The 27,457-nt window shown below is 37.8% G+C and overlaps 1 protein-coding gene across 1 annotated transcript; it reads right to left on the minus strand.

Annotated features, from left to right (window-relative positions):
- Nucleotides 1-1,797: 1,797 nt before the first annotated feature.
- On the minus strand, nt 1,798-25,672 carry LOC111154450 (lipoprotein lipase). Its single transcript, XM_022514058.1, has 10 exons — nt 25,448-25,672; nt 18,653-18,813; nt 14,155-14,334; nt 12,702-12,813; nt 11,686-11,919; nt 10,051-10,293; nt 7,769-7,889; nt 6,854-7,036; nt 5,734-5,838; nt 1,798-3,498 (listed from the first exon to the last, which is right to left on the minus strand). Coding segments are annotated over exons 1-10 (1,428 nt in total). The 5' UTR covers nt 25,536-25,672; the 3' UTR covers nt 1,798-3,497.
- Between the last annotated feature and the right edge of the window lie 1,785 nt (nt 25,673-27,457).

A 27,457-nucleotide genomic window follows, 5' to 3' on the forward strand; every position in this document is an offset into this window, starting at 1 on the left:
TATACACTGAAGATTCCTCTTAAAGGGGCAAGATGGGAGCATCTCCAAATTGTAGTTTTTATAGGTTATATATGTAACATGATTGTGTCTATCTCCACAAGTCTATACATATACATTTTTAATACCTTTATTGAGACATGCCATAAAAGTCACTCATTTTATTAAGTATACAATATAATTTTTTAGTACAGAGTTTTGCAATCATCACAATCTAATTTTCTTCATCCCCAAAAGATCCCTTATATTTATTTGTAGTTAATTTTTCTTCCAACTCTCATCCCCAGGCAACAACTAAAACTTTTTTTCTCTATAAATTTCTCTTTTCTGAAAAATTCATACAAGTGGGGTCATATACTATGTAGTCTTTTGTATCTGGTCCTTTTGTATAGCAAAATTGTGGGAGGTACATCCATGTTGCAGCAGATAGCAGCAGCTCATTCTTTAATTTTCAATAATATTCCTTTGTATGAACATATGACATTTTCTTTATATCTTTACCAGTTGAAAGACATTTAGGTTGCTTCCACTTTGGGGCTCTTATGAATAATGCTGCTATGAATATTTTTTCAAATCTTTGTGAACATACATTTCATTCCTCTTGGGTATAAACCTAGTAGTGGAATCACTGGATCAAATGGGTTAAGCTCTAAAATTAATTTTAAAAGCAATGCCAAACTGTTTTCCAGAGTAGCCACACCATTTTACATTCCCATCAATAATATATGCAGGTTCACATTTTCTCTACAGCCTTGCCAACTCCTGTTATTTGTATTTTTACTTATATCAACAGGCATTGATGGACAGTGAGCAAAGTTTAAACTGGGAAGTCTCTTCCTGTCAAGGGGACCCCAGTCCGGAAGACCGTATGCCTAACTAACAATGAAGTTTTGGGTTGGTAGCCACCAAAACAATTGTTTTCTGTATGAAATTCTTTCTGACTGTACTAAGAAGCAATCTCTATTTAGTTGCATGTATGGCTATGTATTCTTCTCCCCAAAGTTCTAAAGAATGCAACTTCGCACACCAAATAGTTAATTTTACTGCACAAACTCACTTCAGAGGTAACAATTTGACCTCAGAAATAAAGATAATATACTCTAGAACATGGTCAAAATATTCTATATTAATTTAACATTTTATTAGTGAAAAAGTAGATGCAGCAAGGAAAATTCTCTGCATTTTATTTAGGAAAAAAAATCTGTAGTATTTTCCTTTATAGTTATTTTATAGGATTTCTAAGGCTTTGTACAAATGTAAATATAAAAAATTCAATATAATGTGTATGGTAATTTTTAGAAGCTATATTTTTTTCCAAGTATAGTAATTTTACTCAGTAAATTTTTTTTTCAGTAAAAATGTGCTGAATGACTCTTCCCTAAGAATAAATATCTTTTTAGGGAACTAAAACAATACAAAATAATAACTTAGTATTATAATAAAATTGTCAGTTTTATTAAAAGCAGACTCTATTTCTTAACATAGTTAATTAAGTTTTCTTAAAAAAAAAAGTCTATGGTATTATTTCATCAGAGTAAGTTGGCCCAATGAGACTGTCACTGACAAAGACATGTACAGAGTTAGTAACACATGTCTATAAATGCAGTTAGCCACAACCTTTCTATATACAATTTCCTTTTGCTCATACACACATATATTTACAGCTAATAAATAACATTTAAAGCCAAAGCACTGCATATATATATATGTGTGTGTGTGCAATATATGCACCCATGCATGTATTGCATATACATATGTAGATACACACACACACACACACACACACATATATATATATATATATAGTGAAGTCTGTAGAAGTCAGAGTTCCTAGGGCAAACACCAATTGGATCCATATTTTCTCGAGTTTACACACCCTTGTTCAAAACCCAAATCCAGAAAATTAATGAATTAGCAATAAAGGGGGATGACAACAACAAATCTCACAACATTTTATTTTTAGAGAAAATTCATTCCAAGTTAGCTGACATCAAACACAGCATTCATCCTACTTTGTATAGGTATAACCAACTTCTCAAATGAAGGGCTGAAGTTCTGGCACCTCTGGAATAACTTCTACTCCAATATGCCCTAATGCTATACCTCTTGATTGGTTGCTTTCTAAGCTATGCTGAAGAAAAAATGTACATGTGGGGCTTCATATATAAGTAATATGTTCAGATACCCACACATGGTCACAGTTTGGATTCTCAGCAATAGACTTTGAAACATTTTACTTCTTTATTAATTTATGTTAATTATAGATCATTCTGAAAATATGATACCTAGTTTATAAATAACTGTTCACTCGCTCTTGACTAATTGTTGAAAATAACACCTCTCATGGAATTTGATGTGGCTATGGCAATTGAGGATTCTTTTAATTGCCCACAATGGTTTTAAGCACTGTTTATGGATATATACTTTTTCACCTCTTAACTTAGTAACAATAGCCTTTGTCTAAAATTTATAGGAACTTGCATGATGTAAAATTTGACCTCTGCATTTTATTTAGGAAAAAAATTCCCACAGGGAAGAAAGAGACATGCTCAAAGTATAACTGAAGCATGACTGAGATAACCCTAAAATTGAACAGTGCCTATCAAATATTAAATGACCTCAAATTGATTAATATACTTTCAGAAATCTGGTAAATGAAACTATGGTATCATTTCCTTTTTTCATAGTTAAAATTATGTGTCAGTTGACAATAATAGGCTCTTTTAAAACATCAACCTAGAAAGCACTGTTAAACTATAATCTCAAGACAAATGGTGGGTAGAGATTAAGCAATAAACTGTAAAGCCTATTAAAACCGAATTTGTCTAAATTTTGTATCTCTTTTAATTTGTAACTTAGCAATGATGAAATCAGCTTCAGGGAGGGCTTAAAGTTTCAGTGATTTATCAACTTCATTTTCTATTCCTTTCTCCAAGTTACTAGGCCCTGGTTCTGTTGGGCAACACAGAACCCAATGTCAAGAGAAGAGCCATTCCAAAAAAGTCAGGTGTTTTGACTAGTAGGTAATGGGTCCAACTCAAGCCACCGGGTGAAAAAAAAAAAATCATTTTCTATATTCAGACTTGGAGAAAACTTTGATAAGGTATCCGTCCAGAAAATGAAGACTTCTGATTAAAAAATGAGATTCTACTCAATTTTAGGCTATGGTTAAACTCACTAGATAAAGAAGGCCTATCATGTTGCCATGACCCAAAATGTTTCTTACTTCTCTCTCTAAGGGCAAAACAGTGATTTTCAAATCTGTGATCTTTTAATGTTGGAAGATGTGTTATTTGACCAGTATATTCCTCACATTGAATTAGCCACTTTTTTGGGTATTTAAGACTGTATCCTAAAATAACTAGTCAATTATTAATTAGGGATTAATATTCAGAAAAATTCTCTTTGAAATAACCAAAGCACTGAGCATCTTTTGTAAAAGTTATTTCGTTCTTCAAGGAATTCCTCTGCTGTTCTTCCTTCTGGAGATTTGCCCAGGGTCTGAGAAAAAGCAGAGGAAGGGAAATTTATTATTTGCTTAGTGTTTTATAACTCTCCATCCCACCCCCACCTTCATGATGAAAAAGTTATTCGACTGGAAGTTCAGAACAAGGGTTGTGAGTATATACCCAGGGTACATATGGATAATGGATCAGATATGGATAATGGCAGGCTTGTAGGAATGAAAGACCCTCTATGGGTCTACTTAGCCATGCCCCAATAAGGACTGTCATTTTTCAGAGGACTGAATCAAATTATTTCAAAGAAGGTATGATTTAAGATTTCTTAATTCTAAAACTTGTCAAATGAAATGCCTGATTTTTTGCTTTTCTTTTGATATGAGGCTTCTATAGAGTTATATCAGAAGATAAGAGACAGAGAACTTTTGGTTAATTTAGTGACAGAAGAGAGAAACTGCAGAGGGTTATTAGTCTGATTCACAATTCCTAGATAAAGTTCAGATGTTTAAAGAAAAGCCACCTAAATATCTGTGGTGTCAGTAATCCTGTAATCAGACAAGGAATGTATCAATAGACTTTCTCAGATAAATGACTGTGACTTATATAAATAATAGGACCAGAAATACTTTTAAAACAGCTGGAGATATTGGGGCACCTGGGTGGCTCAGTGGGTTAAAGCCTCTGCCTTTGGCTCAGGTCGTGTTCCCAGGGTCCTGGGATCGAGCCCCGCTTCGGGCTCTCTGCTCAGCGGGGAGCCTGCTTCTTCCTCTCTCTCTCTGCCTGCCTCTCTGCCTACTGTGATCTCTATCTGTCAAATAAATAAATAAAATATTAAAAAAAAAAACAGCTGGAGATATTTCCTAATTTTTCAGGTTTTCTCTTTACATTCACATATAGATTTAAAATTGTGGATGCTTTGGGGAGAATGTATGTGTACAAGTGTTTGTATATGTTTGTATGTGACATAAACGTATGTATAAAACTTCACAGTCTCTTCTAAAAGTTGAAGCAAAGGTGAAATTGTCTTAGATTTGTGATGAGGGAAAACAAAGCAATGAACCTCTGATTAGAACTATCTCCACTTAGATAAAAATTCAGTTATTCTGCCTGACTCAGGACCATCAACTATTTTTCATTTTAAGTTTATCTTGAGTGTTCTTACATTAATGTTTTTAATCAAGCGGCTTCATCTTATTATTCAAAGTGCACGCCATAAGAAAAAATATAAATATTATATATGCATTGAGAAGGTCTGAAAGAATATAAATTTAAATGTTAATTGGGAGTTATCCCTGGGGAATAGAGTCACAGTGATTTTATTTTAGCCTATTTTTCCTAATTTACCCATAATCCATAATTATCCATGGATAAATTACAACATAAAATAAAAATTTAAAATAATAGAGATATTCCACATAGGGTCTTTAATATGTTTTCATTAGGCAATTCTTACTCTGTACTTTTGTCTATAAATGTAACTGAGAGAAGAAAAACCAGAAGCAATTGTTTTTTTTATCCTGGCTTGTATGACACGATCTAAGCTTTTCCCTCTTACACTTGTAACCCATTAGCACTTGGTACCTGGCAGGGGAATGAGTAGGGAAATGAAAGTGAGATAATGTGAAAATTCAGGAGAGGTTGGAGAAGGTCACATGTTTAAACTCCACTTAGTACTGACAGTCTGGAAAGGCTTAGCTGACAGCTGCAATATGGACCAGTCTTAAAGGTCAGTAGGACAGAGCCAGCAGATTATTTTGAAATGGAAAAGAAAACTATCTCCTAAATTCTAACTCCATTAGCTTCCCGTCGCTGGGGATTTTGAGATGGATGTTGGGTGGCTGCCCCTTTTTGGTTCTCTGTTCTGGTCTGCTGCCACTTGGAGCACCAAGGACTATGTGCTGCAGCTGATATTTTGTCCCCCTGGAGGGGCTATGTCCACCATCACAATGATGACTATTGTGTTGTCTGCTCTGCACACAGGCTCCATAAAGGTAACAGTAAGGCAGTACAGAAAAAAAAAAAAAGCAGTTGTAAAGATTTTGTGTAGTGCAAAAGGAAAACAAAAGAACAGAAAGAGAAAGAAAATAGAGGAAGAACTGCCAAAAACAAATAGGCCAGGCCAATGTGTACATGGAAGGGCTAAGAAAGACCACCTGAAGAGTCCAACCACAACAATCAGTGCAAGTCTTCCGTTATGGGTGAAGAGCAATGTATGAAGCAATGTCCCTGAGGGCAAGCTCAGGGTACCCAAGGAACTTTAGCTTATGATGCTCACCAGCCAGACTTTTTATTCAGAGACTTGTCATGGCATTTCACAAATACTACAGATGCCTTTCCTTTCTGCAGATGAGACACTTTCTCCCTGGAACAGAAGATTACCCTGTAGAAGAAAATGAATGTGAACATGTCAAAAGGGAAAAGAGAAACAACTGAAAATATATGATTTGGTCAGGGCTGTTTAAATCCTACCCAATCATTATGATTAATTATTTTTATATTTCCGATAAACTGCTTAAAGTCAGGCCATTCTGGCCAGCAGCACATCTGAACCGGAGAGTTAATTGAGGTCCTAACCCACTATTTAACAAAAGAGTTAATTAGTCTACACAGGCATAAAGACAGCTTGGAGCAGCCCTAAAATCTCAGAGCTTTCACCACGAGGTAACAGAAGATCAACTTTATCATTTCCTTTAATCTGCATTAGGGAATTCACAAATGATCCTTCAACTCCTGTGAAAGAAATAAATTCTCGGCATAGCCTCTTCATCCACAACCTGTTTTTTGTTTTGTTTTTGTTTTGTTCTGTTTTGTTTGTTTGTTATAAAAGAAAATGACCAGAGGGGGGAAAAAATCAATCTTAATTTAAAAAGTCATTTTTATTAACAATAATGGCACACTATAGTTTGCAAAATCCCCATACATTAAGTATAGAAGGTTTAAATCCTATGGGGCTCTTTATGCAGTTAATTTATATATAACGTGAGGTGAGGGCAGGAAGAAGGGTGAGATTACTTTGGAATCTCATTCTTCTTGAAGAGGTTGATTTTAATCTTTGAATGTCAAATCTCTGAGATTCTTTCCATAACTGTTTTGTGCTTGTAAGAAACAGTGCTAAATGAGAATCTAAGATCCTCAACTTAAAATCTCAGCTCTCACCCAATAATTGTGATCAATTCAGGGCTTATATTTTCTTTCCGTGAAATTTATAAACACTATTATTTCCCTGGTGTGATAATAAAAGAACACGCCTCTCCAAAATTATAGGTGTAATTATCTAGTTGATATAGTTTTAAAGAAAGAGCTTACTAAAGTTCCACCTGAATGATGAAGGCTCCATTATTCCTAGGTCAGGACAAAGTGAGCTTAAAATGAATGGGGAAAATATATTTAATTACTTTTTTTGGGTCTCTCCAGCTTTTACTCTGATCTTCTCAATAGCAAAGCCGGGGCTGCTCCACCAGTCTGACCAGCTGAAGTATGAATCGCTCTTCCATTTGAGTTTCAACATTAGCAGTTCCCCAATATCAACCTCCGTGTAAATTAAAAAAGAGTATGTCTTATTTGCAGAAACTTCAGGCCTGAAGAAAAAAAATTAGCATATTCGGTTAGTTCTGGATATAAGTTTTTTGTTTTTTGTTTTTTTCATTTTTTTTTCCTTGCAAGACAGAAATAGCTTTATTGTTTGGGAGGTATTTTAAAAATGCAAAAAATGTCCAGCAAAACACTCAAGATGAAGATCAATGGCATTTGGGTATTTTAAAAGATACCCACACCCTTTTAATCTATTCTAACTTTTACACTAACAGTATGAACTATTTAATACAATTCTTAGGAAAAAAATCCATATATCAATCATTCAGAGACATTTATATTCATTTTCATCTATCCCCTTTCAATCTATATTGCTATGTGAATATGTTTGCTTTGTTAAAGTCATAAAATACATATAAGTCTCTATTCTTTCTTTGTTTACTTCATATCTTATTTTCCATTTTTTGCCCTGTTTTACTGGAATTTTTATAATTATAGTTCTTAGAAACTAGATTGATTTTATTGGCTTTAAACCACAACTCATTTAGCCATTGTCTCAATGTTGGGTACTTAGTTTCTTTCTAATCCATGCTATTATATGTACCAACGTAATGAGAGCCACCCATAATGAGATGCCCACCATAAAGCTTTTAAAAAAAACCCAAAGACTGTTTCTTTTCCAAGTGTCCTGCTCTTCTGCTCTAAGGACCAATGGTTATAGCAGGTAGCATTGCTATGATAAACCCACATGCTGGACGTAATGCCATGTGGCTACTCACAGGGTAAAAGGGATGTTCTCACTCTCGGCCACAGTGCCATACAGAGAGATATCGAAGGCTTGGTTGGTCTGTGTATCACTCTCAGTCCCAGAAAAATGTATCTTTACTTGGTAATGGAAGACTGTAGAGAGAAAATTGGAACAAGTGCTGATCAGTTTTTATGGAACCACCACCGTCCCCAAATAAGCAGGTAACTCAGAACCACAGAATCCTGAACCATTAAATAGGAAGTGTTCACACATGACTATCAGTGTGAAATATTTCTTCATGTCTGCACAGTGTTCATTACTAGAAAATTCAGACCTTGAATTCCACTCCCTTTCAGGAAACTGTGGTTGTAGTGGATAGAAGAAATCCAGGTGTATATGAATTGCAAAGCAGTCCTGGAAAGTAGTCATTTTTGATGGGGCACAAGGGAGATCAAATCAAGAAGTGAAAATACCCATGATTCTTTCTTCAAGAACTCTACCCTTTCTTTCTTTTTTTTTTTTAAAGATTTTATTTATTTATTTGACAGACAGACTGTAAGTAGGCAGAGAGGCAGGTGGGGGTGGGGGGGGAAGCAGGCTCCCCACTGAGCAGAGAGCCCAATGCGGCTCAATCCCAGGACCCTGGGATCATGACCTGAGCCGAAGGGAGAGGCTTTAACTCACTGAGCCACCCAGGAGCCCTGAACTCTACCCTTTCTTGACCATCTTATCCCCAAACATCTATATGGAGCATATTTTAATGGGACACTGTATGTGACTGTTTCTTCATGTTTTATGAGTATGTCTGACTCCCTACCTATGTGTAAATTCCCTCAGGTCAGAAGATCACATTTATCCTCTTTATCCCCTCAGCATCTAGCACAGAGTAGGTAGTATATAGCAGGCTCACAATCAACCGTATTTATCAAATCATCAGTGAGGCCATAAAGACTGCTAGTTCCTAATGTGTTCTGTATTAGGGAGAACCTCTGGAAGCAGATACTTGAACGTCTACATTTCCTTGCTGCTCTCTCCATCTCCATTAAAAAGCTGGAGTAAATGAGATGGGGGAGATTAAGGAGATAAGAAAGGCAGCTGGTTTAACACTCAGCTACTAAAGGTGAAAAAAAAAAACAGAGTTTGGAGTTGAATGGAGTCCTTGCAGGCATCACCATATACCGGAGCAGGGGAAGTTGAGACCGCCAAAGTACTCCCAAAAATAGGATGGCGCCCTGCATAGCACTGAGCAGGATACCTGGGGATGAGTCTTCAGAAGAGTCCAGTCTCCTCTATACCTCACACCCACTTTCTTATTCTGAAGAGTCAGAGAAACTAAGGGTTTCCTCATTGCTTAAAAGGTTCCCTTGAATTATTGCTGCTCCAAACCTTTAGGCCACCAAATATACCACTATAGTGGTTCTAACAAACCCCCTTCAAATAGTTGCCTCTATCATATATATTTTATCTTGGAAAACTGTACTTCAATATCATCCTTTCCCTCGGACTTCCACCTGGACCCCACATAAGTTAGCTTTTCTGGCCTGAGTTCCTCTTGCCAGATTTCCTTAGTATCTCCTCTCCTGTTTCCCTCCAATCCCTATAAATCTTGCTCTAAACATGTTTGAAATTCAACTGGGTATAAATTCATGACAAAATGGAAATATCTTGAGGTTTGGTATATTCTTCCCTCCCAGGAACAGTTGAATTTTAAAATACAGGTAGTTTTTGCCTTCACTTAAACCAAACTTTAGAGTTGGCAAACTTTTTTCTGTGAAGGGCCAGATAGCAAATAATTTAGGCTTTGTGGGCCATACAGTCTCTGTCCCAACTACTTAACTCTGCTGCAGTAGCACAAAAGCACTCTTAGTCAATATGAAAATGAATGTGTATGGCTCTGTTCTAATAAAACTTTCTTTACAAAAGCAGGAGGTAGGCCGGATTTGGCCCATGAACCATAGTTTCTTGCTGACCCTGGATAGATGGATGCTTTCAAATTAGTTCAGAGCCTAGTACGAATGGGCTGGCCTATGCTGGTGGTCACAGTTACTGAGGAGGGTGGCAAGCAAGGCTGCTGCCTAGGGTAGTGCAGGTTGTGCACTGGGCATTACTGGTTATATAAATTGGGAGCTTCCGTTAAATAGACCAGGGTAACTCCTTCTCTACCAAAGGAAATACAAGTGAGGGTTCAGGGTTTAGTAACATCATTTCACTACCTCTGTTGCAATAGACAGACATTGTACATGTGATGCAGTAAGCATGATAAAAAAATAGGATCAAATTGATTTTCTTTATTTGCAACATTCTCCAGCCTACCTTTGTAAGGCATCTGAGAGCGAGTCTTCAAGTACATTTTGCTGCTTCTTTTGGCTCTAACCTTATTGATCTCATAGCCCAAGTTGTTGCAACGGTTCTTTCTGCAACTCAAGCAGAGCCCTTTCTCAAAGGCTTCCTTTGAAGTGCACCGGTAGGCCTTACTTGGATTTTCTTCATTCAACAGAGAGTCAATAAAGAGATGAATGGAGCGTTCATGGGAACACTTCACTAGCTGGTCCACATCTGGGGAAAAAGAGGCACAAAGGAAATTCAACTCCATGAGTGTCCACAGTGAGTGTTTCATCTTGTAGTCCAAACTAGTTTAGGTGTGATGTCAGAATAAAATTACCTAAGGATCTAGTCCTACGACTGCTTGAGTATAAGTCCTATTTAAGGAGATATTTTTTGTGGCAGTTTCTCCTGTCTTTCCAAGTCAAAATTGCAAATCTTCAGAGAACTTTTGCCTTTTCTGCTGTCTTATATTTGTATGTTTATGAGGATATAATAAGAGACATTCAAGGTAAAAGTTGATTTCCCCCAGTTTGTCACATCTTTCTTTTATATTGAAAACATAAAATATTTCTCCATGCTTCTAGAAATAACATCATAAAAGGCAGAATTGTTAAGTGAAAAGTATTTTATCATACGTATAATTGGAGGTTGTCTCACTATCAATAATTTTTACATCAAATTAATCACGGAAATAATTAGCTATATAATAAAAGTGTATCTCTTACCATAAGATTTTATAACTATTGAAAATAGTAATATTAAGCTGTAATTTCTATAACATGTGCACAAAAGATCTGAGCATATTGACTACAGGTAAGTTCCACTGCTCACAAAGGATGAAAAGATCCCTTAAAACAAATTATAAATTTGACACAAACATGATTATTGCAGTAAACACTAAGATAACATTGAATTATATTTTCTTCCTTAAATTCTTATAAATTCTTCCTTAAACAGAGAAAGGTGATTTATTTTATTTTTTTAAAGATGTATTTATTTTAGAGAGAGAGAGGATGAGAGAGAATGCATGTGCATGAGTGAGGGGAAGGGCAGAGGGAAAGAATCTTCAAGCAGACTCCCCACTGAGGGTGGAGCCCCGCTCTGGTCTGGATTTAATGACCCACAAGATCATGACCTTAGCCAAAACCAAGAGTCAGAGTCTTAACAGACTGAGCCACCCAGGTGCCCCTGATTTGTTTCTTATTTGTACATCTCTTTAAAAGGCTGGCAAAAGAAATCTGGACTAATTAACAATAACTCTTATGGTTTTACAACCATATTCAAAGTAGAACATGTGGCCTGATATCATTTTATACTGCTATTATCCAACGCAGTGGAGTTTTCTTATGTAGGTCTCACCTTTCTCTTCTTTTATTTCTGGAAGCTCTGTACTCAGTGTAGTCTACACTATAACACATAAAAGAAAAAAATGTCTGTCTGTCTGACCAAAGGAAGTACTAAGGCAGTAAAGGTGATCACGCTGAATATGATAGCTTTTCCAGAAAGATTTCTTGGCTCAATGTGTATATTAAAACTACATACTTGTTGGGAATGGATAGGAGACTAGATCAATAAGAATTAAGTGTGAAACTTATATTTAATTAACTTCTAAATCATATTTACCTCCAAGGCCTCTCTCTGCAATCACACGGATAGCTTCCCCAATGTTACATCCCGGTTGAAAAGTGCCTCCATTAGGATAAATGTCAACATGTCCTACTGGTTTCTGGATTCCAATACTTCGGCCAGGTGATCCTCTGGTGAATGTGTGTAAGACATCTACAAAATCTGCATCATCGGGAGAAAGGCGACTTGGAGCTTCTGCATATTCAAAATTAGGTCCAGCTGGATCTAGGCCTTAATGCGGGGGTGGGGGGAAACAAAGAAACGTAATAAAGGCCTCACAGATTTTTAAATTCCCATTCATTTTAGCCTCCATTAGTATCACCTTAGCATTCAATTGTTCATCATTTGAATGTAACTGGCAGCCACATGGGTTCTTATTAGTTCCTTATTCTGTAGTGATTGGATTCTTAAATTACTGAGAGTATCAAAAGTAGGCTTAGCTCCTCTGAAAGAAATTTGAGGCTCCTGAACAGTAAATAGGAATCTTCATTCAGGACAAGTAGATCTCAAAAAAATAATTTTGTAAATTATTTTTGAACCTGGTGAGAAGGGCTTCAAACAGTGGCGGGCTCTTTCTTTTTCTCTTGGCATGCCAAATCATCCATTGCTGGGGTTGACTGTCTTCCTTTTTTCAAATAGCCTCTGGTGTTGGTCCTTTTTCATTTCTCCCAGCACTGATGCGAGAGGTGACATACATGCATTATACCACCAAAACGCAGAGCAGAGGGAGGAGGGGAATGAGCTTCCCAGAGACTCCATTGGGCAATCTGTGCTTAATTAACTCTGCTCTATTTCTCTTCTGACGGTATATGGTAAGCCTAGGAGGCAAGGGCCCATATGCTATCCTACTCCAGGGGAAAAAAAAAAAAAAAGCCCTCCTATGAGATAATCAAATGGCTGGGCAAACACAGGAACACCACACACATACGGGTATTTGACAAACTTTCTGATTCTCTTTCAGAATGACTGGCATCTCAACTCTTCTGTGATGACTACTGGCACTGCTTTCTTACCAGTAATTCTATTGACCTTCTTATTGGTCAGACTTCCTGCAATGCCAGCAGCATGGGCTCCGAGGCTGTATCCCAAGAGATGGACATTGTCCAGAGGATAGTGAAATTCCTCCTTTGGAAGAGATAAAGAAAAAGGTTCTTATAGTTCTGTACAAAAGATCAAAGCTAAAAGAAAAAATAAATATAAGTATTGTTCTTGAAATACAGGCAATGCCAAAAATTAACTCTATTTATTTTAATTTTGTGTTTTAGATCAAACGCTCTAGTGTTGAGATTTTTCTCTTTCTTTAAAAATATATCTAAGTTAGAAAATTTTCCCATCCATCTAAAATTGAAGTGTATGGAAACCTGAATATATATATATATATATATATATATATATATATATATATATGAAAATATATGTATGCATGTACATGTGTAGTTATATACTTATATGTAGATATATGTATATGTGTCATCTATATGTAAACTATTTGTAAACATACACACATATATTAAATATATATTTAACTTTAACCCATTATTCCCTACTCTAAATACTATATATATCTAAATAAAATACATCATTTTATTCCTTCAGGTTGGCCAGAAAATATTACAGGGGGAAATAACCACAGAAACATATGATCCAGGCTCTTTCTTCAACAGATGAGAAGCCTGAGGCCCAGGCAGGGATACGATTTGCCCAGGTTCACTTTCTTGACGAGCAAAAGAGTCAAGAAAAGAACTCTAATTTTTAATAGTCAGTCTAATAAACAGATTATTTTTTACCTCCAAGTATCTGGCTTAAATAATTTGGCCCTGTCAGAGTATTAACTTTCTTTCAGCCAACCCCAAGATGTTTTTCGAAGGTAATTTCAGAGGCTGACATCAGAGAATAACATGGATCAAAGTGGAAGCTAAATCAGAATTCCTGACCCACAGCCACCTCATAGTCTACAGACCTACCCTGCCATTTTCTTCCTAGCTCAAATCTATCCATCCCTTAACTCTCAACAAAAATCTGGACCTTTAATCTACATTAAGGAATGGGTAGTATTAATCTTTTCATGAAAAATATTGGTATTCTAATGGGTCAAAGGCAGGATAACATTTTCATGCACCAGCCTAGTGTAGAGAAGGATTTGGCTGAACATGACATCTTCTGTCTGCCCTGAAATAACAAGCTTTTGTCTGCTCTGCCTAAATAGTTCTTGGTCGTGCCAGATCTAATCACTAGGAGAATATCAAAGGATAGGGCATGGCAAGACTATGCCTTGACTTTACAGTTTTTCATTCTTATCATAATGCTGCTTTCTGACTAAAAAAAAATGTCTGTATTTATTCTGTAGATTTGAATTGCCCCAGAAAATATTTATATTTAAGTGAAAAGGAATAAAGAACAGCCTTTTGTTCAGCAATAGTGAAGGGATCAGTTTCGGACCCATTAGCCTTCTTCCCACAGTCTTACCGCCATCCAGTTGATGAACTTGGCAACATCTTTTCCCACCAGCTTGGTGTACCCCGCAGACACTGGATAATGCTGCTGGGCCCGTGACAGCCAGTCCACCACAATGACATTGGAGTCCGGTTCCCTCTTGTACAGGGCAGCCACAAGTTTTGGCACCCAACTCTCATACATTCCTGTCACCTGAAGAGGATGATACAAGCTTTCCTAAAATATCCACCTGCAACTTGTTATAGATATGTCAGCTACATTAAATGGAAAGAAAACAAACCTCAAAGGAAGCCCATTGGCTCAGAAAGAAAACTTAAACCATAGAAAAGAATAATCAGAGACTTATGCCTGACTCTCCTGAGGCAAATCTGAGTACGCCAAAGAAGGAACGTGTTGAGCTGAGGAATGGCAGGTTACGTTCACACCACCAATTTTTAAACACTTGTTTTATAAATTCTGTAAAACCAATAATTTATATAAAAGATCAATCTGAATAAGTTAAAATTCTGCAGCAGAATTATAGACTATTTTAAAATAAATTTAATTTAATTATTTCCAATTAGGCTAATAAATTTTTCCCAGCCACATTATTTTGGAGGACATGAATGCACTTGTTTTTCTTACAAAGAGTCATTTATATCAAACATTTGATGTGCTAATGAAAAAAGTAGTTTCAAGCATACTAATCCTAATAGAAGGTAAATTCATTCAGCAATCTATTAATACATAAACAAATGATAGCTTCAGCTTAGAATTTTTTTATTATTTCTCTCAAATTCTTAATTATCAGAGTGGAAATTAATGAGGTTTAATAGTCACAATTCCCAAATTATTGGTTGGCCCTGTTTGGAGATAAGAAGACTTCCAACTATAATTCTTTGTCTCTTATTTTAAAAAGGTTTCTAAATTCAAAGTCAAAAGAACTGTAAGAGTCCTCAGGTTAATTCTATTTCTGTAAAATTTTAATTTAAGTTTCAGAAAGAGCATTGGCCACCTTTGCAAAGATGCATACTTTACAATAATGGAAACACACTTAAAAACTGCAGATGGTAAAACTGTGCACCATCTTGCCATGAGCTTAAACATAGCAGTAACCGGATTCCAATCCCCTAATCTACCCACTCCTACCATGACCTGAGAGAAAATCATGTTGTAGCCACAGTAAAGGTTACTTAAATATGTGCTCAAAAAAGAAGATTCTGAAATACCTGTTTAAGGTAGCTTTTCAGGGAGACCTATAAAACTCATACTCTTCTTAGCTTAATTCCAGTAACAAAAATAGGAGTCATGAATTCTCAAACCAAGGAACTTCAACTGGAACATTGATCTTATATAGTGGTTTCTTTTATATTTATTCTTCCATTTTATTTAGTTTATTTTCTAGACTAAAGCTATCAAAACGAGATCTCACTTCACTCCTGACACTAATAACGGTTAGTTGTGCTCTGTGGCAGGGAAAAGCAAGTCTGAAACTCAGGAGATTTTGGTTTCAGTCCCAGCTCTTCCAATAATTACTTCTATGAATGTAGGCACTGTCTTAACCTTTTAGGCCACCTATAAAACAAAGGGGTTGGGGTCAGATGATCTTGAAGTTACCTGCCACCTCATAAATGTCTTCTTGTAACCACTCTGACTCTCAATCTACTTGCAATGATAGAATAGCAAGTATGAAGAGAAAGGGAGAAAATCTATAAAGGTAACATTAGTCCATTAGAAACTCATTTAAACTGTTTTTGAACCTGTCTCAACGAGAGGCTGCTTTAAACAGTCTAAGTGCAGGGGCGCCTGGGTGGCTCGTTAAAGCCTCTGCCTTCAGCTTGGGTCATGATCCCAGGGTGCTGGGATCGAGCCCCACATCGGGCTCTCTGCTCAGCGGGGAGCCTGCTTCTCTTCCTCTCTCTCTGCATGCCTTTCTGCCTACCTGTGATCTCTGTCAAATCAACAAATAAAATCTTGGGGAAAAAAAAAAGAGTCTAAGTGCAGCCTCAGTTATGGAGGGAACAAGTCAGAACACCCACCTGGCCCAAAACCCCAATGAACTGGTCCTGTCTCCCCTCTTCCTCTCTTAGACATTGAGGGTTTGCCACATTTTGCAACTGCCTTTCAAGAAGGATGATGTCAAGTTCTTCAGAATGCAATGTTAACCACTCCTCCTTTCAGCCAGGCGTGAGGACCTCCTACCACAAGGAGAACTCTGTACTTAACACTCTAGTCTATGAAACCTAAGCAGGTGGCAAAGCTCCAGGACAGCTGTGTCTAAACTGCCTTCTGGGTTGTGCGCTATGCATACTACACACTAAGCATTCTTCTGAATTTTCCATGGCAAAGCTGCAGAACTTCTTCATTTCCCTTTGTCCTATGACCTTGAGTTGCCAAACAGTTTATCTCAGATAAGGCAAAAAATTGTATTTGCTCTAAACCCCTACTACAAGTTATTCTGCATTATCAATGTTTCCAAGTTAAGCAATCTGTCAAAGAGTAAGTAACCCAACTTACTCCTACAGTGACTGATACTTTTATTAACTGCCTAAAAACCATTTCAAACCTTTCTTTTTTTAATTCAATGTAAAATACTGCTGTCAGTAACTCTGAACAATAAAGGGGTGGAAAATACAAGAACTCACCTTCTTTAACTCTAAAAAGGTTATTATTTAGTAGGTTTTTTCCTCCGAGTTTCCTTAAATCAGCACAAATTTTAAAAATCTTTGATTCTCAGACACACAGCTGAACTGAAGCCCTTCTGGTCACTCAGTCCAGGTGGTGGTCCAACTTAACCAGCCAGGCAGGCCACTGAGATAAGCTAAGATCCATTACCCAGTGTGGCTGGATTAATCATCACATAGGAGCAACCAGCTCTTTATGATGACACTCAGTTCCACAGTGGCCTAACCTCTGAGGTCAGGCTCTCAAAATGTTAGGACACACAATGTGAAGAATATGGGGGCGCTCAGTGAGCAGGAGGGCCAATGATAGAAATTGGCACTTTGTACTGATATTGGATCAGTCATGTCATCTTTGCATGAGAAGAACTATGCTTTTGAAAAATCCCTAAAGCATCAAGTTCTCTTAGGGATAAGATTGAGATGTCTGAGATATTCAATTTATTCTGTCATATAAAACGTTTATTAAGCTTACTATATGTTTTTGAAAACTATTTGAAGTTCCGTATACAACCAAAATGTCTCTAAAACTACCAATGTTTACTTTTTCTTATTTAAATCTCTTAAAAATGTAAAAACATCTAAGTATTTGAATACATATTTTTATCATCAGATATGTGATTTATTATGTTAATTCTAGTAAAAAGATTTTTAAAAAATAAACATCCATGCAAATTCTGTTAGTCGTTGCCTTCATCTCCATAAAAGTTACAGCACTTGTCCTGGATTAATAAGAAAGGAACTTAAGTTACACAGGAAAAGAAATCAGGACTAGAAATCTATCATTCTCTAATTCGTCTCACTAGAATTTATTTAGTATCTACTACTTTATTCACAAGCTCTGACATAATGGCAGGACTATTTCTCTTCAACCTCCCATTTTATATAAGTTCTTTTTATATTAAAAAAAATGAAATCTTCTCACTAGGGTTTAAAAATATTAACAACAAACTGAAGTAGCTAAGAACTGCACCATGGAAGGTGACTGGCATATTTAGAAGGCACTATGTTAAGTGTATTCTTTTTTTTTTTTTAAAGATTTTATTTAAATTTCAGCCAGTTAACACACAGTTTCACATGTAAAATTTAGTGATTCAGCACTTCCATACAACATCTGGTGCTTATCACAACAAGTGCATTCCTTTATCCCCATCACCTATTCATATTATTTAAAAGTAAAAGTAACTGTAACCGCAGTTTTTACATTTTCTAGTCATTTGGTATGACACTTCCCTGGCTATCCCTCTTTCATCTCTAGAAAAGTTCTCTAAAGTTTACAACTGGAGAATTTTGGAAGTGGAGTCTAACCTCTTTGTCTTACACATCAGTCATCTGAGGCCCAGAAATGAGAAGTAGCACCAATCACATTACAGAGCTGGAGAATGGCAAAGCCAGAATCAGAATCAATATTTCCTCACACCATTCCAACCCTCTCCTCCCTCTAACAGGTTCTCCCTTTAGAAAAGGACCTTTGGTGATGTGCTGCATGAATCAGGATCATGCCAGTTTCCCATTGGTTTCCTAAAATGATAACCTACATTCTGCTCTGTAGTTGAGCAAAGCCTTATTTTCCCACCTCACAAGAATGGCTGGTTCAAGGGCACCAACTAAGTACCATGGTAAAATGAAGGATGACACTACCTGGGGGAAATACTCATGAATCAATGATTTTAGATTCCACAATTCCCACCCCAAGCCAGAATTTCCTGTACTCAAGTTTAAAGTAAAGCCATTGGAAAACAAAGAGAAGCACAGGATAGGAAGACTCATCCCAGGGCTCCCAACAACGGGAGAAAGCCAGACAGGCAGACAAGCAGACATTCTGCTTCTTCCTAAAGAGACTGTCTTACCGTCCAGCCATGGATCACCACAAAGGTTTTGCTGCTGTGGTTGAAGTGGCAGTTAGCCACAGATTCTGTCACTCCAGGAATGAGGTGGCAAGTATCCTCAGCTGTGTCTTCAGGGGTCCTTAGAGCAAATTTACTTTCAATATCTGTAAAATCTCTTCCTCCTGTAATTCCCAAAAAGGAAAAAAAAAATGGATAGGTGGTTAATTGGAGGGCTGTTTGTTTTATTTGCTGGAATGGTATGTTTTAAGCTTCTAAGCAACTTCCACCAGTGCTATTTTTGTAAATATATGTGGATTGCAAGAGAATGACTAATCCTTACTGGTGATCAAAGTTGACAGAGATCAGAATCCAGGTCTTTTGGTTATAATTCAAAACTCATTCTCCCAAAGAACATTGGCTCATGGCTCTTGCATTGTAAAGTTCCACTTATTTCGTATATTATCTCACCCTCTTTCAATCTCCAGTTACAACAAAGGAATGTTTTCCCAAAATATTAAATAGGCTTGAGGAAAGGTTTCCTTTTCAGTTGCATGATTTTTAAAATGTTAGCATTAAGAAAACTTGGAAGCCTAAGTAAATTTTTGTATAAAATTTTTCCCACCCCCATATCAAGGTACATCAACTAAAACTGTTTCAAAAAATCATTCGGAAATGCCTGTGCTATGTGTGAACTGGTTAATTCTTTTTTTTTTTTTTAAGACTTTTATTTATTCATTTGACAGAGAGAGTGAGAGAGCATAAGCAGAGGGAACAGCAGAGGGAGCAAGAGAAGCAGGCTCCCTGCTGAGCAGGGAGCCCTAGGACCTGGGGCTCCATCACAGGACCCTGGGATCATGACCTGAGCCAAAGGCAGACAGACGCTTAACCCACTGAGCCATCCAGGTGCCCCTGAACTGGTTAATTCTTTCCCCAAATATTTCTTTTACAATATTTCTTGTCTTTGCAGTCTTTCACACAAAGTCAAAGCTTAAAAAACTGTAGCAAAGCAGATTTGGGAAAGAATTCACTTTGACTTTTCATAGTCAATCACAAAGTGAATAAGGAGGGAAATAAAACTTCAGCCAACCATTTGCCTCTCTTGATAATATATTTAAATTTTGATAAATCTTCATTTAATGCTACAGTGAACGCTTGAAGTAAATTGTATTTCCAATTAGTCAAATTCTTACACAAAGTGAGCAAGTCAAAGGTAAGTTGTTAGGGGAAGTTATTTAATTTCTTAACAAGTAAAAAAAAAGTAAAACTACTATAAGGTAATAATTTGTAGTTTTTAGATTTCTTTATTTCTAATTTCTTAACCTAAACTTACTCTTTTCACAATTCAAATGCTGAAAATTTGTAATTTCAAGTAACATTGCAAAAGCCAGGCCAAAGAAGTGAAAATAAAAATGATATAGTATAGTGAAAGTACAAGGATTCAAGTCAGGCTTATCATGAAATTAGCTGAGTACTGGTCAATATTTCCCTTTTTAATTATTTTCTAAAACTCCTTAAGCAGTATTGTGGCTACTTGCTAAGTAATTCATTATAGGTGACAAGTTGATTACACACACACACACACACACACACATGCACACACACTTCTAGCACGTGACCATTCTAAAATAATTTATTCAAATATTAGCCTGTGGTAAACTATTGATATTTAAGGTTTTTTTTCATTTTCATATAGTAAAAGTACAACTGACCCACCAAAAATACACTCTGCCTTCCATCTTATTTGAGTATGTAGGTCTTCCTTTTCCTTTCTAACCAGGAAGTACTCTGGTGGCCTTATTATTTCCCTGATAGTAGAAAAAGAATATTTTAAATTTTTAATCTGATTTTGCTCTCAATGTCCAGGAAGTGTTTTTATTGTTACTAAGTACTTTAGAAAATTTAAAACTAAATTAGTTTCACCTATCCCATATCTCTCCACATCAAATAAGTCATTCTTCCTCAATAATCACATTCTTTTAAAATATTTTATTTATTTGTGAGAGAGAGCATGAGAGGAGAGAGGTCAGCGGGAGAAGCAGAGTCCCTGCTGAGCAGGGAGCCCGATGTGGGACTCGATCCTGGGACTCCAGGATCATGACCTGAGCTGAAGGCAGTCGCTTAACCAACTAAGAATAGTTGGGTGGAATTACCCACCCCAATAATCACATTTTAACATGTTTGATCACCAATTTTTTTGAAGTAGAAATCATCCAAATAACCTGGCAGACAGATCTCACCCACCACCTATTTGTTAAACTGATATTTAAGATTATTGCCCTGCCTGACTCCAGAGGATGCCACTCACTTTGGTCTATTTTTCCTTATAATTATGCAATGAAGCAGCCCTGGTGTCGCTGGTGGTTTTGAAAAGACTAAGAATATTCTCTGGCATTATTAAGGCTAGCTTTGTATATTTCCATGAAAAAAAAAAACTCTATTAAATTACATAGATTCTCAGTCAGTTGAGCATCCAACTCTTGATTTCGGCTCAGGTCATGATCTCAAGGTGGTGAGATCAAGCCCCAGGATGGCACCATGCTGGGGGTGGAACCCGCTTAAGACTCTTTCTCCCTCTACCCCTCCCCTCTCCAGTCTCACAGGCTCCCTCTCAAAAATAAATGAATGAATGAATGAATAAATAAATAAATAAAAACTCCTGTACAGATTATCTGCATATCCCACCGAGAGGTCCAATTTTCCACAACTAACATTTCCTGTTGGGTACATAATTTTTAAATAAAAAAAAAATAGGAAATTCATGCATTCTCAAACAAATTTGTATCTGGAGATTTTTATTTCACTTCTCAGGGAAATTTTTTTTTTTTTTTTTCATTTTAAGTTACAGAAAACATAACGAAGCATTTGACAGGAAGACAGCACCACTCCATATGCTACAAGATGTTTTCAATTCTATGTCAGTGCTATATATGAAATCATAAATGTTATAGTGATTACAGTTAGTCTTTCCTTCTCTTTGGATTCTGATAGAAAATATTCCCAATACTGGTCTAAGAGTGTCTCAGCAACCTAGGGATGAATGAACTTCCCAAGCCTCACTTTCTCACACAGCTGATATATGTCAGTCAATATGTTTAGCTGTCCCAGTATACACTGGGATTGCTGTTGGCTGGCAGATGAACTGATGTGACTCAACAGTTACTAAGAAAATTATTGTTTTCCATACATGAAAATGGTATTAATGGCTCTGCATTTACCTTTTTTAAGGGGATAAGAATTTTTTAAATCAGGTCCCCTTAGAAATAAGAGTCACCTTAAATTAGTGGAAGGGTAAGGTGTATTTTTTCATAAGAGCTTCCATCCTGAATTCAACTCATATCATCATCACCACATCAACCAGTTCCCATCAGATATGTTCTTATTCAGCACGAAGGTAAGATCTAGGGTAAGTTACAAGTTAATGCATTTCTTGACAATGTAATCTTTATTTCTAAATTATTAAATAGTTAAAATCCTAAGTGTATAAACAAAGACAAAAATTTACATAATGTGGATAATCACTCAGAGAGATGAAAGTAGGTTGAGAAATCAAGGAGTTTCAAAGGTAAATTTATAAGGTATACATTATTGTTCCTAGAAAAGAACATTGAGCATCCCAGGAAAGATATTCTAAAGTCAGCTCACAATTATCAGATGAATAGGATTAGTGTGCATATGAAGACATGAGGTACAAGAGCTCAATTATAATGCAATTCTCTTTGAATTTTCTACCCCACCACATACATGCCTAAAGGACTTCATCACTAATTTACCTTCTCTCTGAAACTGATGGTCATACTTACTCAGGCAGCTTCTACAGAATGCCAAAAACCATTGACTGGGTGAGAACAAAAAATAGTTTGATGAGGTGAAAAAAAAAAAAAATCAATATCCTATCTGACCGAATTGATTGGTCTTTACATGCTCCTGATTATTTAACAAACAGATTTGCTTTTCATTTTTATAGAAAAAAATGTTCATAAAATAGAAGCAGTAAACTATATAGCTCAATTTCTCCTCCTGAACAAAGGGAAGAAGAAAGGTTATGCTAAAAATACACTACACTACCTGAAAGAAAGTGAAAATTTTCCATTGTAACTCTACCCCTGTGTCTGACACGAACTTTTCAATACTGCTATTAATCAATCACTCCAGTGCTGAGCTCTGCTTCATTTGCAAATGCTATCAGCTATTTTGCTGTCATCACCATCACATTTAACTTAGATGTTAGCCTGGAAATTCACTATGGCAGGTCAAATAGAACTGCAGCTACTGAGTACTGATTCATATGCTCCTTGTCTAGCTCTTTCAGCTTCCTTTTTTTTTTTTTTTTTTTCCTCTTTCAGCTTCCTAATGAGGCCCTGCAGAGCTACAGGTGGCTTCAAGAACAAAGAGCCTGAGGGCAGTGAGCACCTCATATCCTCATATTCTTCTTAGGGAAAAAAAAAAAAAAAAAATCCAGAATAAGCAAAGTCAGAGCCCAGAGAGGTACTGTTTACCATTCTCTCACTGATAACTTTTGCTTCTGAAATTGCTAAGTTCCTAGATGAATTCAGCTGGAGGAGAAAATGGGAGATAATTTGCTGTGATGGGAGAAGCATAATATAAAGGGAGGTAGTGGTGGAGTGAAAGTAGGAGGGAAGGATAGGAGGGATTAATTTCATGTCTACTTAAAAATGATTCCTCCCTTGGGGCACCTGGGTGGCTAAGTCCCTTGTGAATCTGACTTATGATTTCAGCTCAGGTCAAGCTCTCAGGCTCTGGAGATGGAGCCCAGCATGTGCAGAGCGCTGGGTGTGGAGCCTGCTTAGGATTCATTTTCTCTCTCTCTCTCTCTGCCCCTCCCCCCAAGTGCTCAGGCTCTCTCTCTCTCTTAAGAAACAAAAACAAAAATTTCGAAATTATTTAAAAAAAAAAGATTCCTCCCTTGATACATTTACAGCTAGCTAAATCATGCATTGCTTAAAATCCAATTTAATTCATCAATCACAAAGCGCCCATTTAAATCAAAGTGCATGAATTAGAGGAGACTAAGAGAATTTTGACTGTGGCCTGAACTCCTCATTTTTGAGTTGAGGAATCTAAACTCAGAGAGGTGACACTAACCAGACCAGGAATTTAGGGCTGTGAACTTCTAAGAAGCCAGCAAAAACAGGGGCTCCTAGGTGGCTCCATCAGTTAAGCCTCTGCCTTTGCTTGGGCCATGATCCCAGAGTCCTGGGATCCAGTCCAAAGTGGGGCTCCCGGCTCAGCGGGGAGTCAGCTTCTCCCTCACCCTCTGCCCCTTTCAACCTTGTGCTTGTGCGCGCGCTCTCTACTTCCCTCTCTCAAAATAGAAAATGGCGTGTGTGTGTGTGTGTGTGTGTGTGTGTGTGTGTGTGTATTTCAAAGCTAGCAAACACAAACTATGGAAAACACATATTTGTGTGTGTTTTTACAGTAAAAGTAGCTTCACACCATGGTGTATTTTCTGAAATAAGAATATGGAATTTGTTCCTACCATCTTCTTGGACAGGGTTAAACACTATGGAGGGGTACATACCACTATGCAAGATATTTAAGACTTTTTAATTCAACCTTCAGATATTGTTTTTTTAATCCAATCAGACTTGATGAAATCTACATTTAAAAAAAATAAATCTAACAAAATGTTATTTTTCCAACCCACTGCATAACTCTGCAAAGTCTGCAAAGTCAGCTGCAAAGTCATGGAGAAACTCGACTTGAACCCTGTTGCCAGTAAACATAACCAAGCGACACTGCTCTAACTGCAATTTCACCACTCAGGGGTAAAAATGTTGCCTTTGGGTTGCTGTTTTATGTTTAGTGAACCAAGTAAGGTTCAAGGTACTAGGGCTGCCTCTATAGTGGGCAGGTCTTGGGCTGCTCCTTTGTCTCCCTGCATCTCTCCTGTAATGCCTTAACCCCGAGGAGTGGCGGCTGCAGGGCGCTGGCTGGATTTCACCCGGCGGCTCCCGGAAGCCCCACGTGCTGTGGACGCTCCGCGAGGCTGAGCGTCAGAGCGGGACTCAGCTCGGAGGAGTTCAAGAGTAGCTAAATGCAAACCTCCTAACACCACTGCAGCCGGCGGCCACAGACTGCTGGTCTCTGCGCCCTGTTTTGAGGAGGGCAGCCCTCCGCTAGGCTTTCCGCGTGCTAAGAAAAGCGGCGCGTGCAAGAATGGAAACTGGAGAGCTTCCCCGGCTCTCAAAAGCCTGCGGGACGCTGCGTCCGCGGGACTCGGCGCAGCGCGTCCCAGTCCCCCACCACCGCGTCCACGCCGAGGGCGAGTGCCCAATGCTTCTGCGATGCGGACAACGCCTCCTCCCCCGTCCCCACCCTCTCGGGTCGGCTTCTCTAAGAGAAAGGACCACTCTCTACCCACGCTCCCATAGGCGGGGGCCGAGCCGCGGTGGCGGCCGCTCCAGGGTCACCTTGACCTGCGTGCCTTTCATTCCAGGGTCCTCGCGAGAGGGTTACTGCCGATCACCGCCATTTAAGCCCTTCCTCCGACCTCTCTCGTCCCGCCCCTCGATCTACCCCCTACTCTTCCTCTCTGAAGTCTACGGACGCGGAAACACCGCCTCCGCCAGACTGGGACAACGCGGGAACGATTCCAACACGATCAGAGGGAGAATTCCTTCCCTGCCCCTCCAGACCCCAGCCCGCTGACTCTTCTCGGGACTGGCGCTTAGTCTAGGAGAGTCTCCAGTACGCATCTGCAACCCCTTTCGGCTTCCTCTTTTTCCACCTTCGTAACGTGTGGAAGTTGCCAAAGTGGAGTCCGCAAGTGGAGGGGAGTCTACGGGCAAAACTTACTGTCAGCGGCGGCCACCCCTCCGCGGGTGGCGGTCAGACTCTGGAACCACATGCCAAGCGCCACCAGCAACAGTGCTTTGCTCTCCATCTCAGGGCGCGTCTCTCGGTAGGAGCTACAGGGGACTGGCAGAAGCGCTAACAGGGTGATGGACCAGCTGAGCCCGAGGTGGGAGCAGGCTGGAGTTGAGGTCCAGCGTGGGACAAGTTGCCCTTTAAAAGGGAGGGCAAGGCAGCTAGAAGTGACAGGTTCCCTCTAAGGAGGAGGAGAAGGGATCGAGTCTGACTCCACAGCTGCTTATGTGACTGGAAATATGCAAATAAACCTCATCACCTATTGGCTATAAAATCATAAGTTGGGGGGAGGGCCCTAAATTCACTTCCAAGTATTTGAGCAAACAGTAAGGAGGATAAAACCTTGCCAGTGAGAAGAGGGGAAAAGGGCAGAAGGGAAATTTGCTTTCTCTGTAAGGTTCCTCTTTGCTTTTCCTAAGGACTCTGTCTATCAAGCCCCCCCCCCTTTGCTTTTCCTAAGGACTCTGTCTCTTAAGGGCCCCTCAAGGGCCCCCTTGTAAAGGCTCCCTATACAAGCACCAAATACAAATTTATATGCATTTATGTTAAATACTCTCAATCACCAGTTTTCCAAGGTTAAGCTGTTAAACTACGTTTGATCAATACTTAAACTACACTTCTCTTTTCATGGCTTCTGTTCCTAACTTGCAGTGTTTGTTGTTGTTATTTGTTTGCTTTTCCCAAAATTCTTCTGGACAATGTCAATTTAGGGATCCATGGACACACATTGTTCTGCATTTATGCTTGCACATCTGGTATATTAACATTGGCGAAATGGATTAGCCTATGTGGTAGAGAAAAGCCCTCTTGGTCTAACTAGTTTCTAAATTTTCTCTCACGAAAATTGTGCCCAATCCTCAAACTCAAAGGAGTCTAAGAATAACATTTTATCATCAGAGACAGATTATTGAGGTCAAATAATATAAAAATAGGTTGTTATGCTAAGTGAAAGGAGCCAGTCTCAAAAAAATACATACCATATGATTCTATTTATATAAAAATCCACAAGTAGTCACATTTTAGAGACAGGAAGTAGACTAGTGGTTGCCTGGAGCTGGGGAATAGGGGTTGGGGAACAATGGAGAAGTTTTGGGGGTATGGTGATTAAAAAGTTTTAAAATTACATTATGGTTTTGGTTGTACAACTGGGTGAATATACTAAAAAACTTTGACTTGTACACTTTAAATGGGTGAAGTTTACAGTATGTAAATTATATCTTAATAAACCTATTAAAAATGCATTGAGATACACAAGTTAAATAAAAATGAAGTCTCATTGGATGTTGTATTTTTTTGCCAAAATGTTCAAAATACTTTCAAATATCTTTCTAAATGTAAATAATTTTCATTGGCCAGCAAAAACAATTATCATTATATTCCACACTCAGATATAAATCTGACTTATAGAAACTGACTTATAAATCAGAACCTCCAATTCCCTGTCTATATTGAATTATTTCTCTGAATATCTTGAATGCTTCTTTCTATTCATTCTACCCCCATCCACATTTGTGTGTGAGAAGGATGAAAGATCACAGAATTTAAACGGGGCTCCCATGTTAAGTTTTTTCTTATAAATGAAATACATCTGATAATACCCCAATGATTCTAAATTTGTTATTCTGTAAAATAGAGTTCTGTTCTTAATTTGATGTATTAAATGGCACAACACAATATATTGTCTTGCATTGCAATTATTCAGCAATTTATTGTGCACATTCATTCTATATGTCAAGACATGTAGAGGAATTCTGAAACCTGCAAAGAATTAAACCCCTCAGAGGAACTTTAGAACAAACTATGCAGGAGATGAATAACTATGATGTGGTAGTCTTCCAAAAGCTATATAGTAAATTCCAATTTAAAAAAAATGACACAAAATGAATACAGTTGCATGGCATGTACTCCAGATATAAATGACATATATACAAAAAGGCA

The sequence above is a fragment of the Enhydra lutris genome, unplaced genomic scaffold (assembly GCF_002288905.1).
Source record: "Enhydra lutris kenyoni isolate GAN:26980312 unplaced genomic scaffold, ASM228890v2 scaffoldscaffold3, whole genome shotgun sequence".
NCBI lineage: Eukaryota > Metazoa > Chordata > Mammalia > Carnivora > Mustelidae > Enhydra > Enhydra lutris.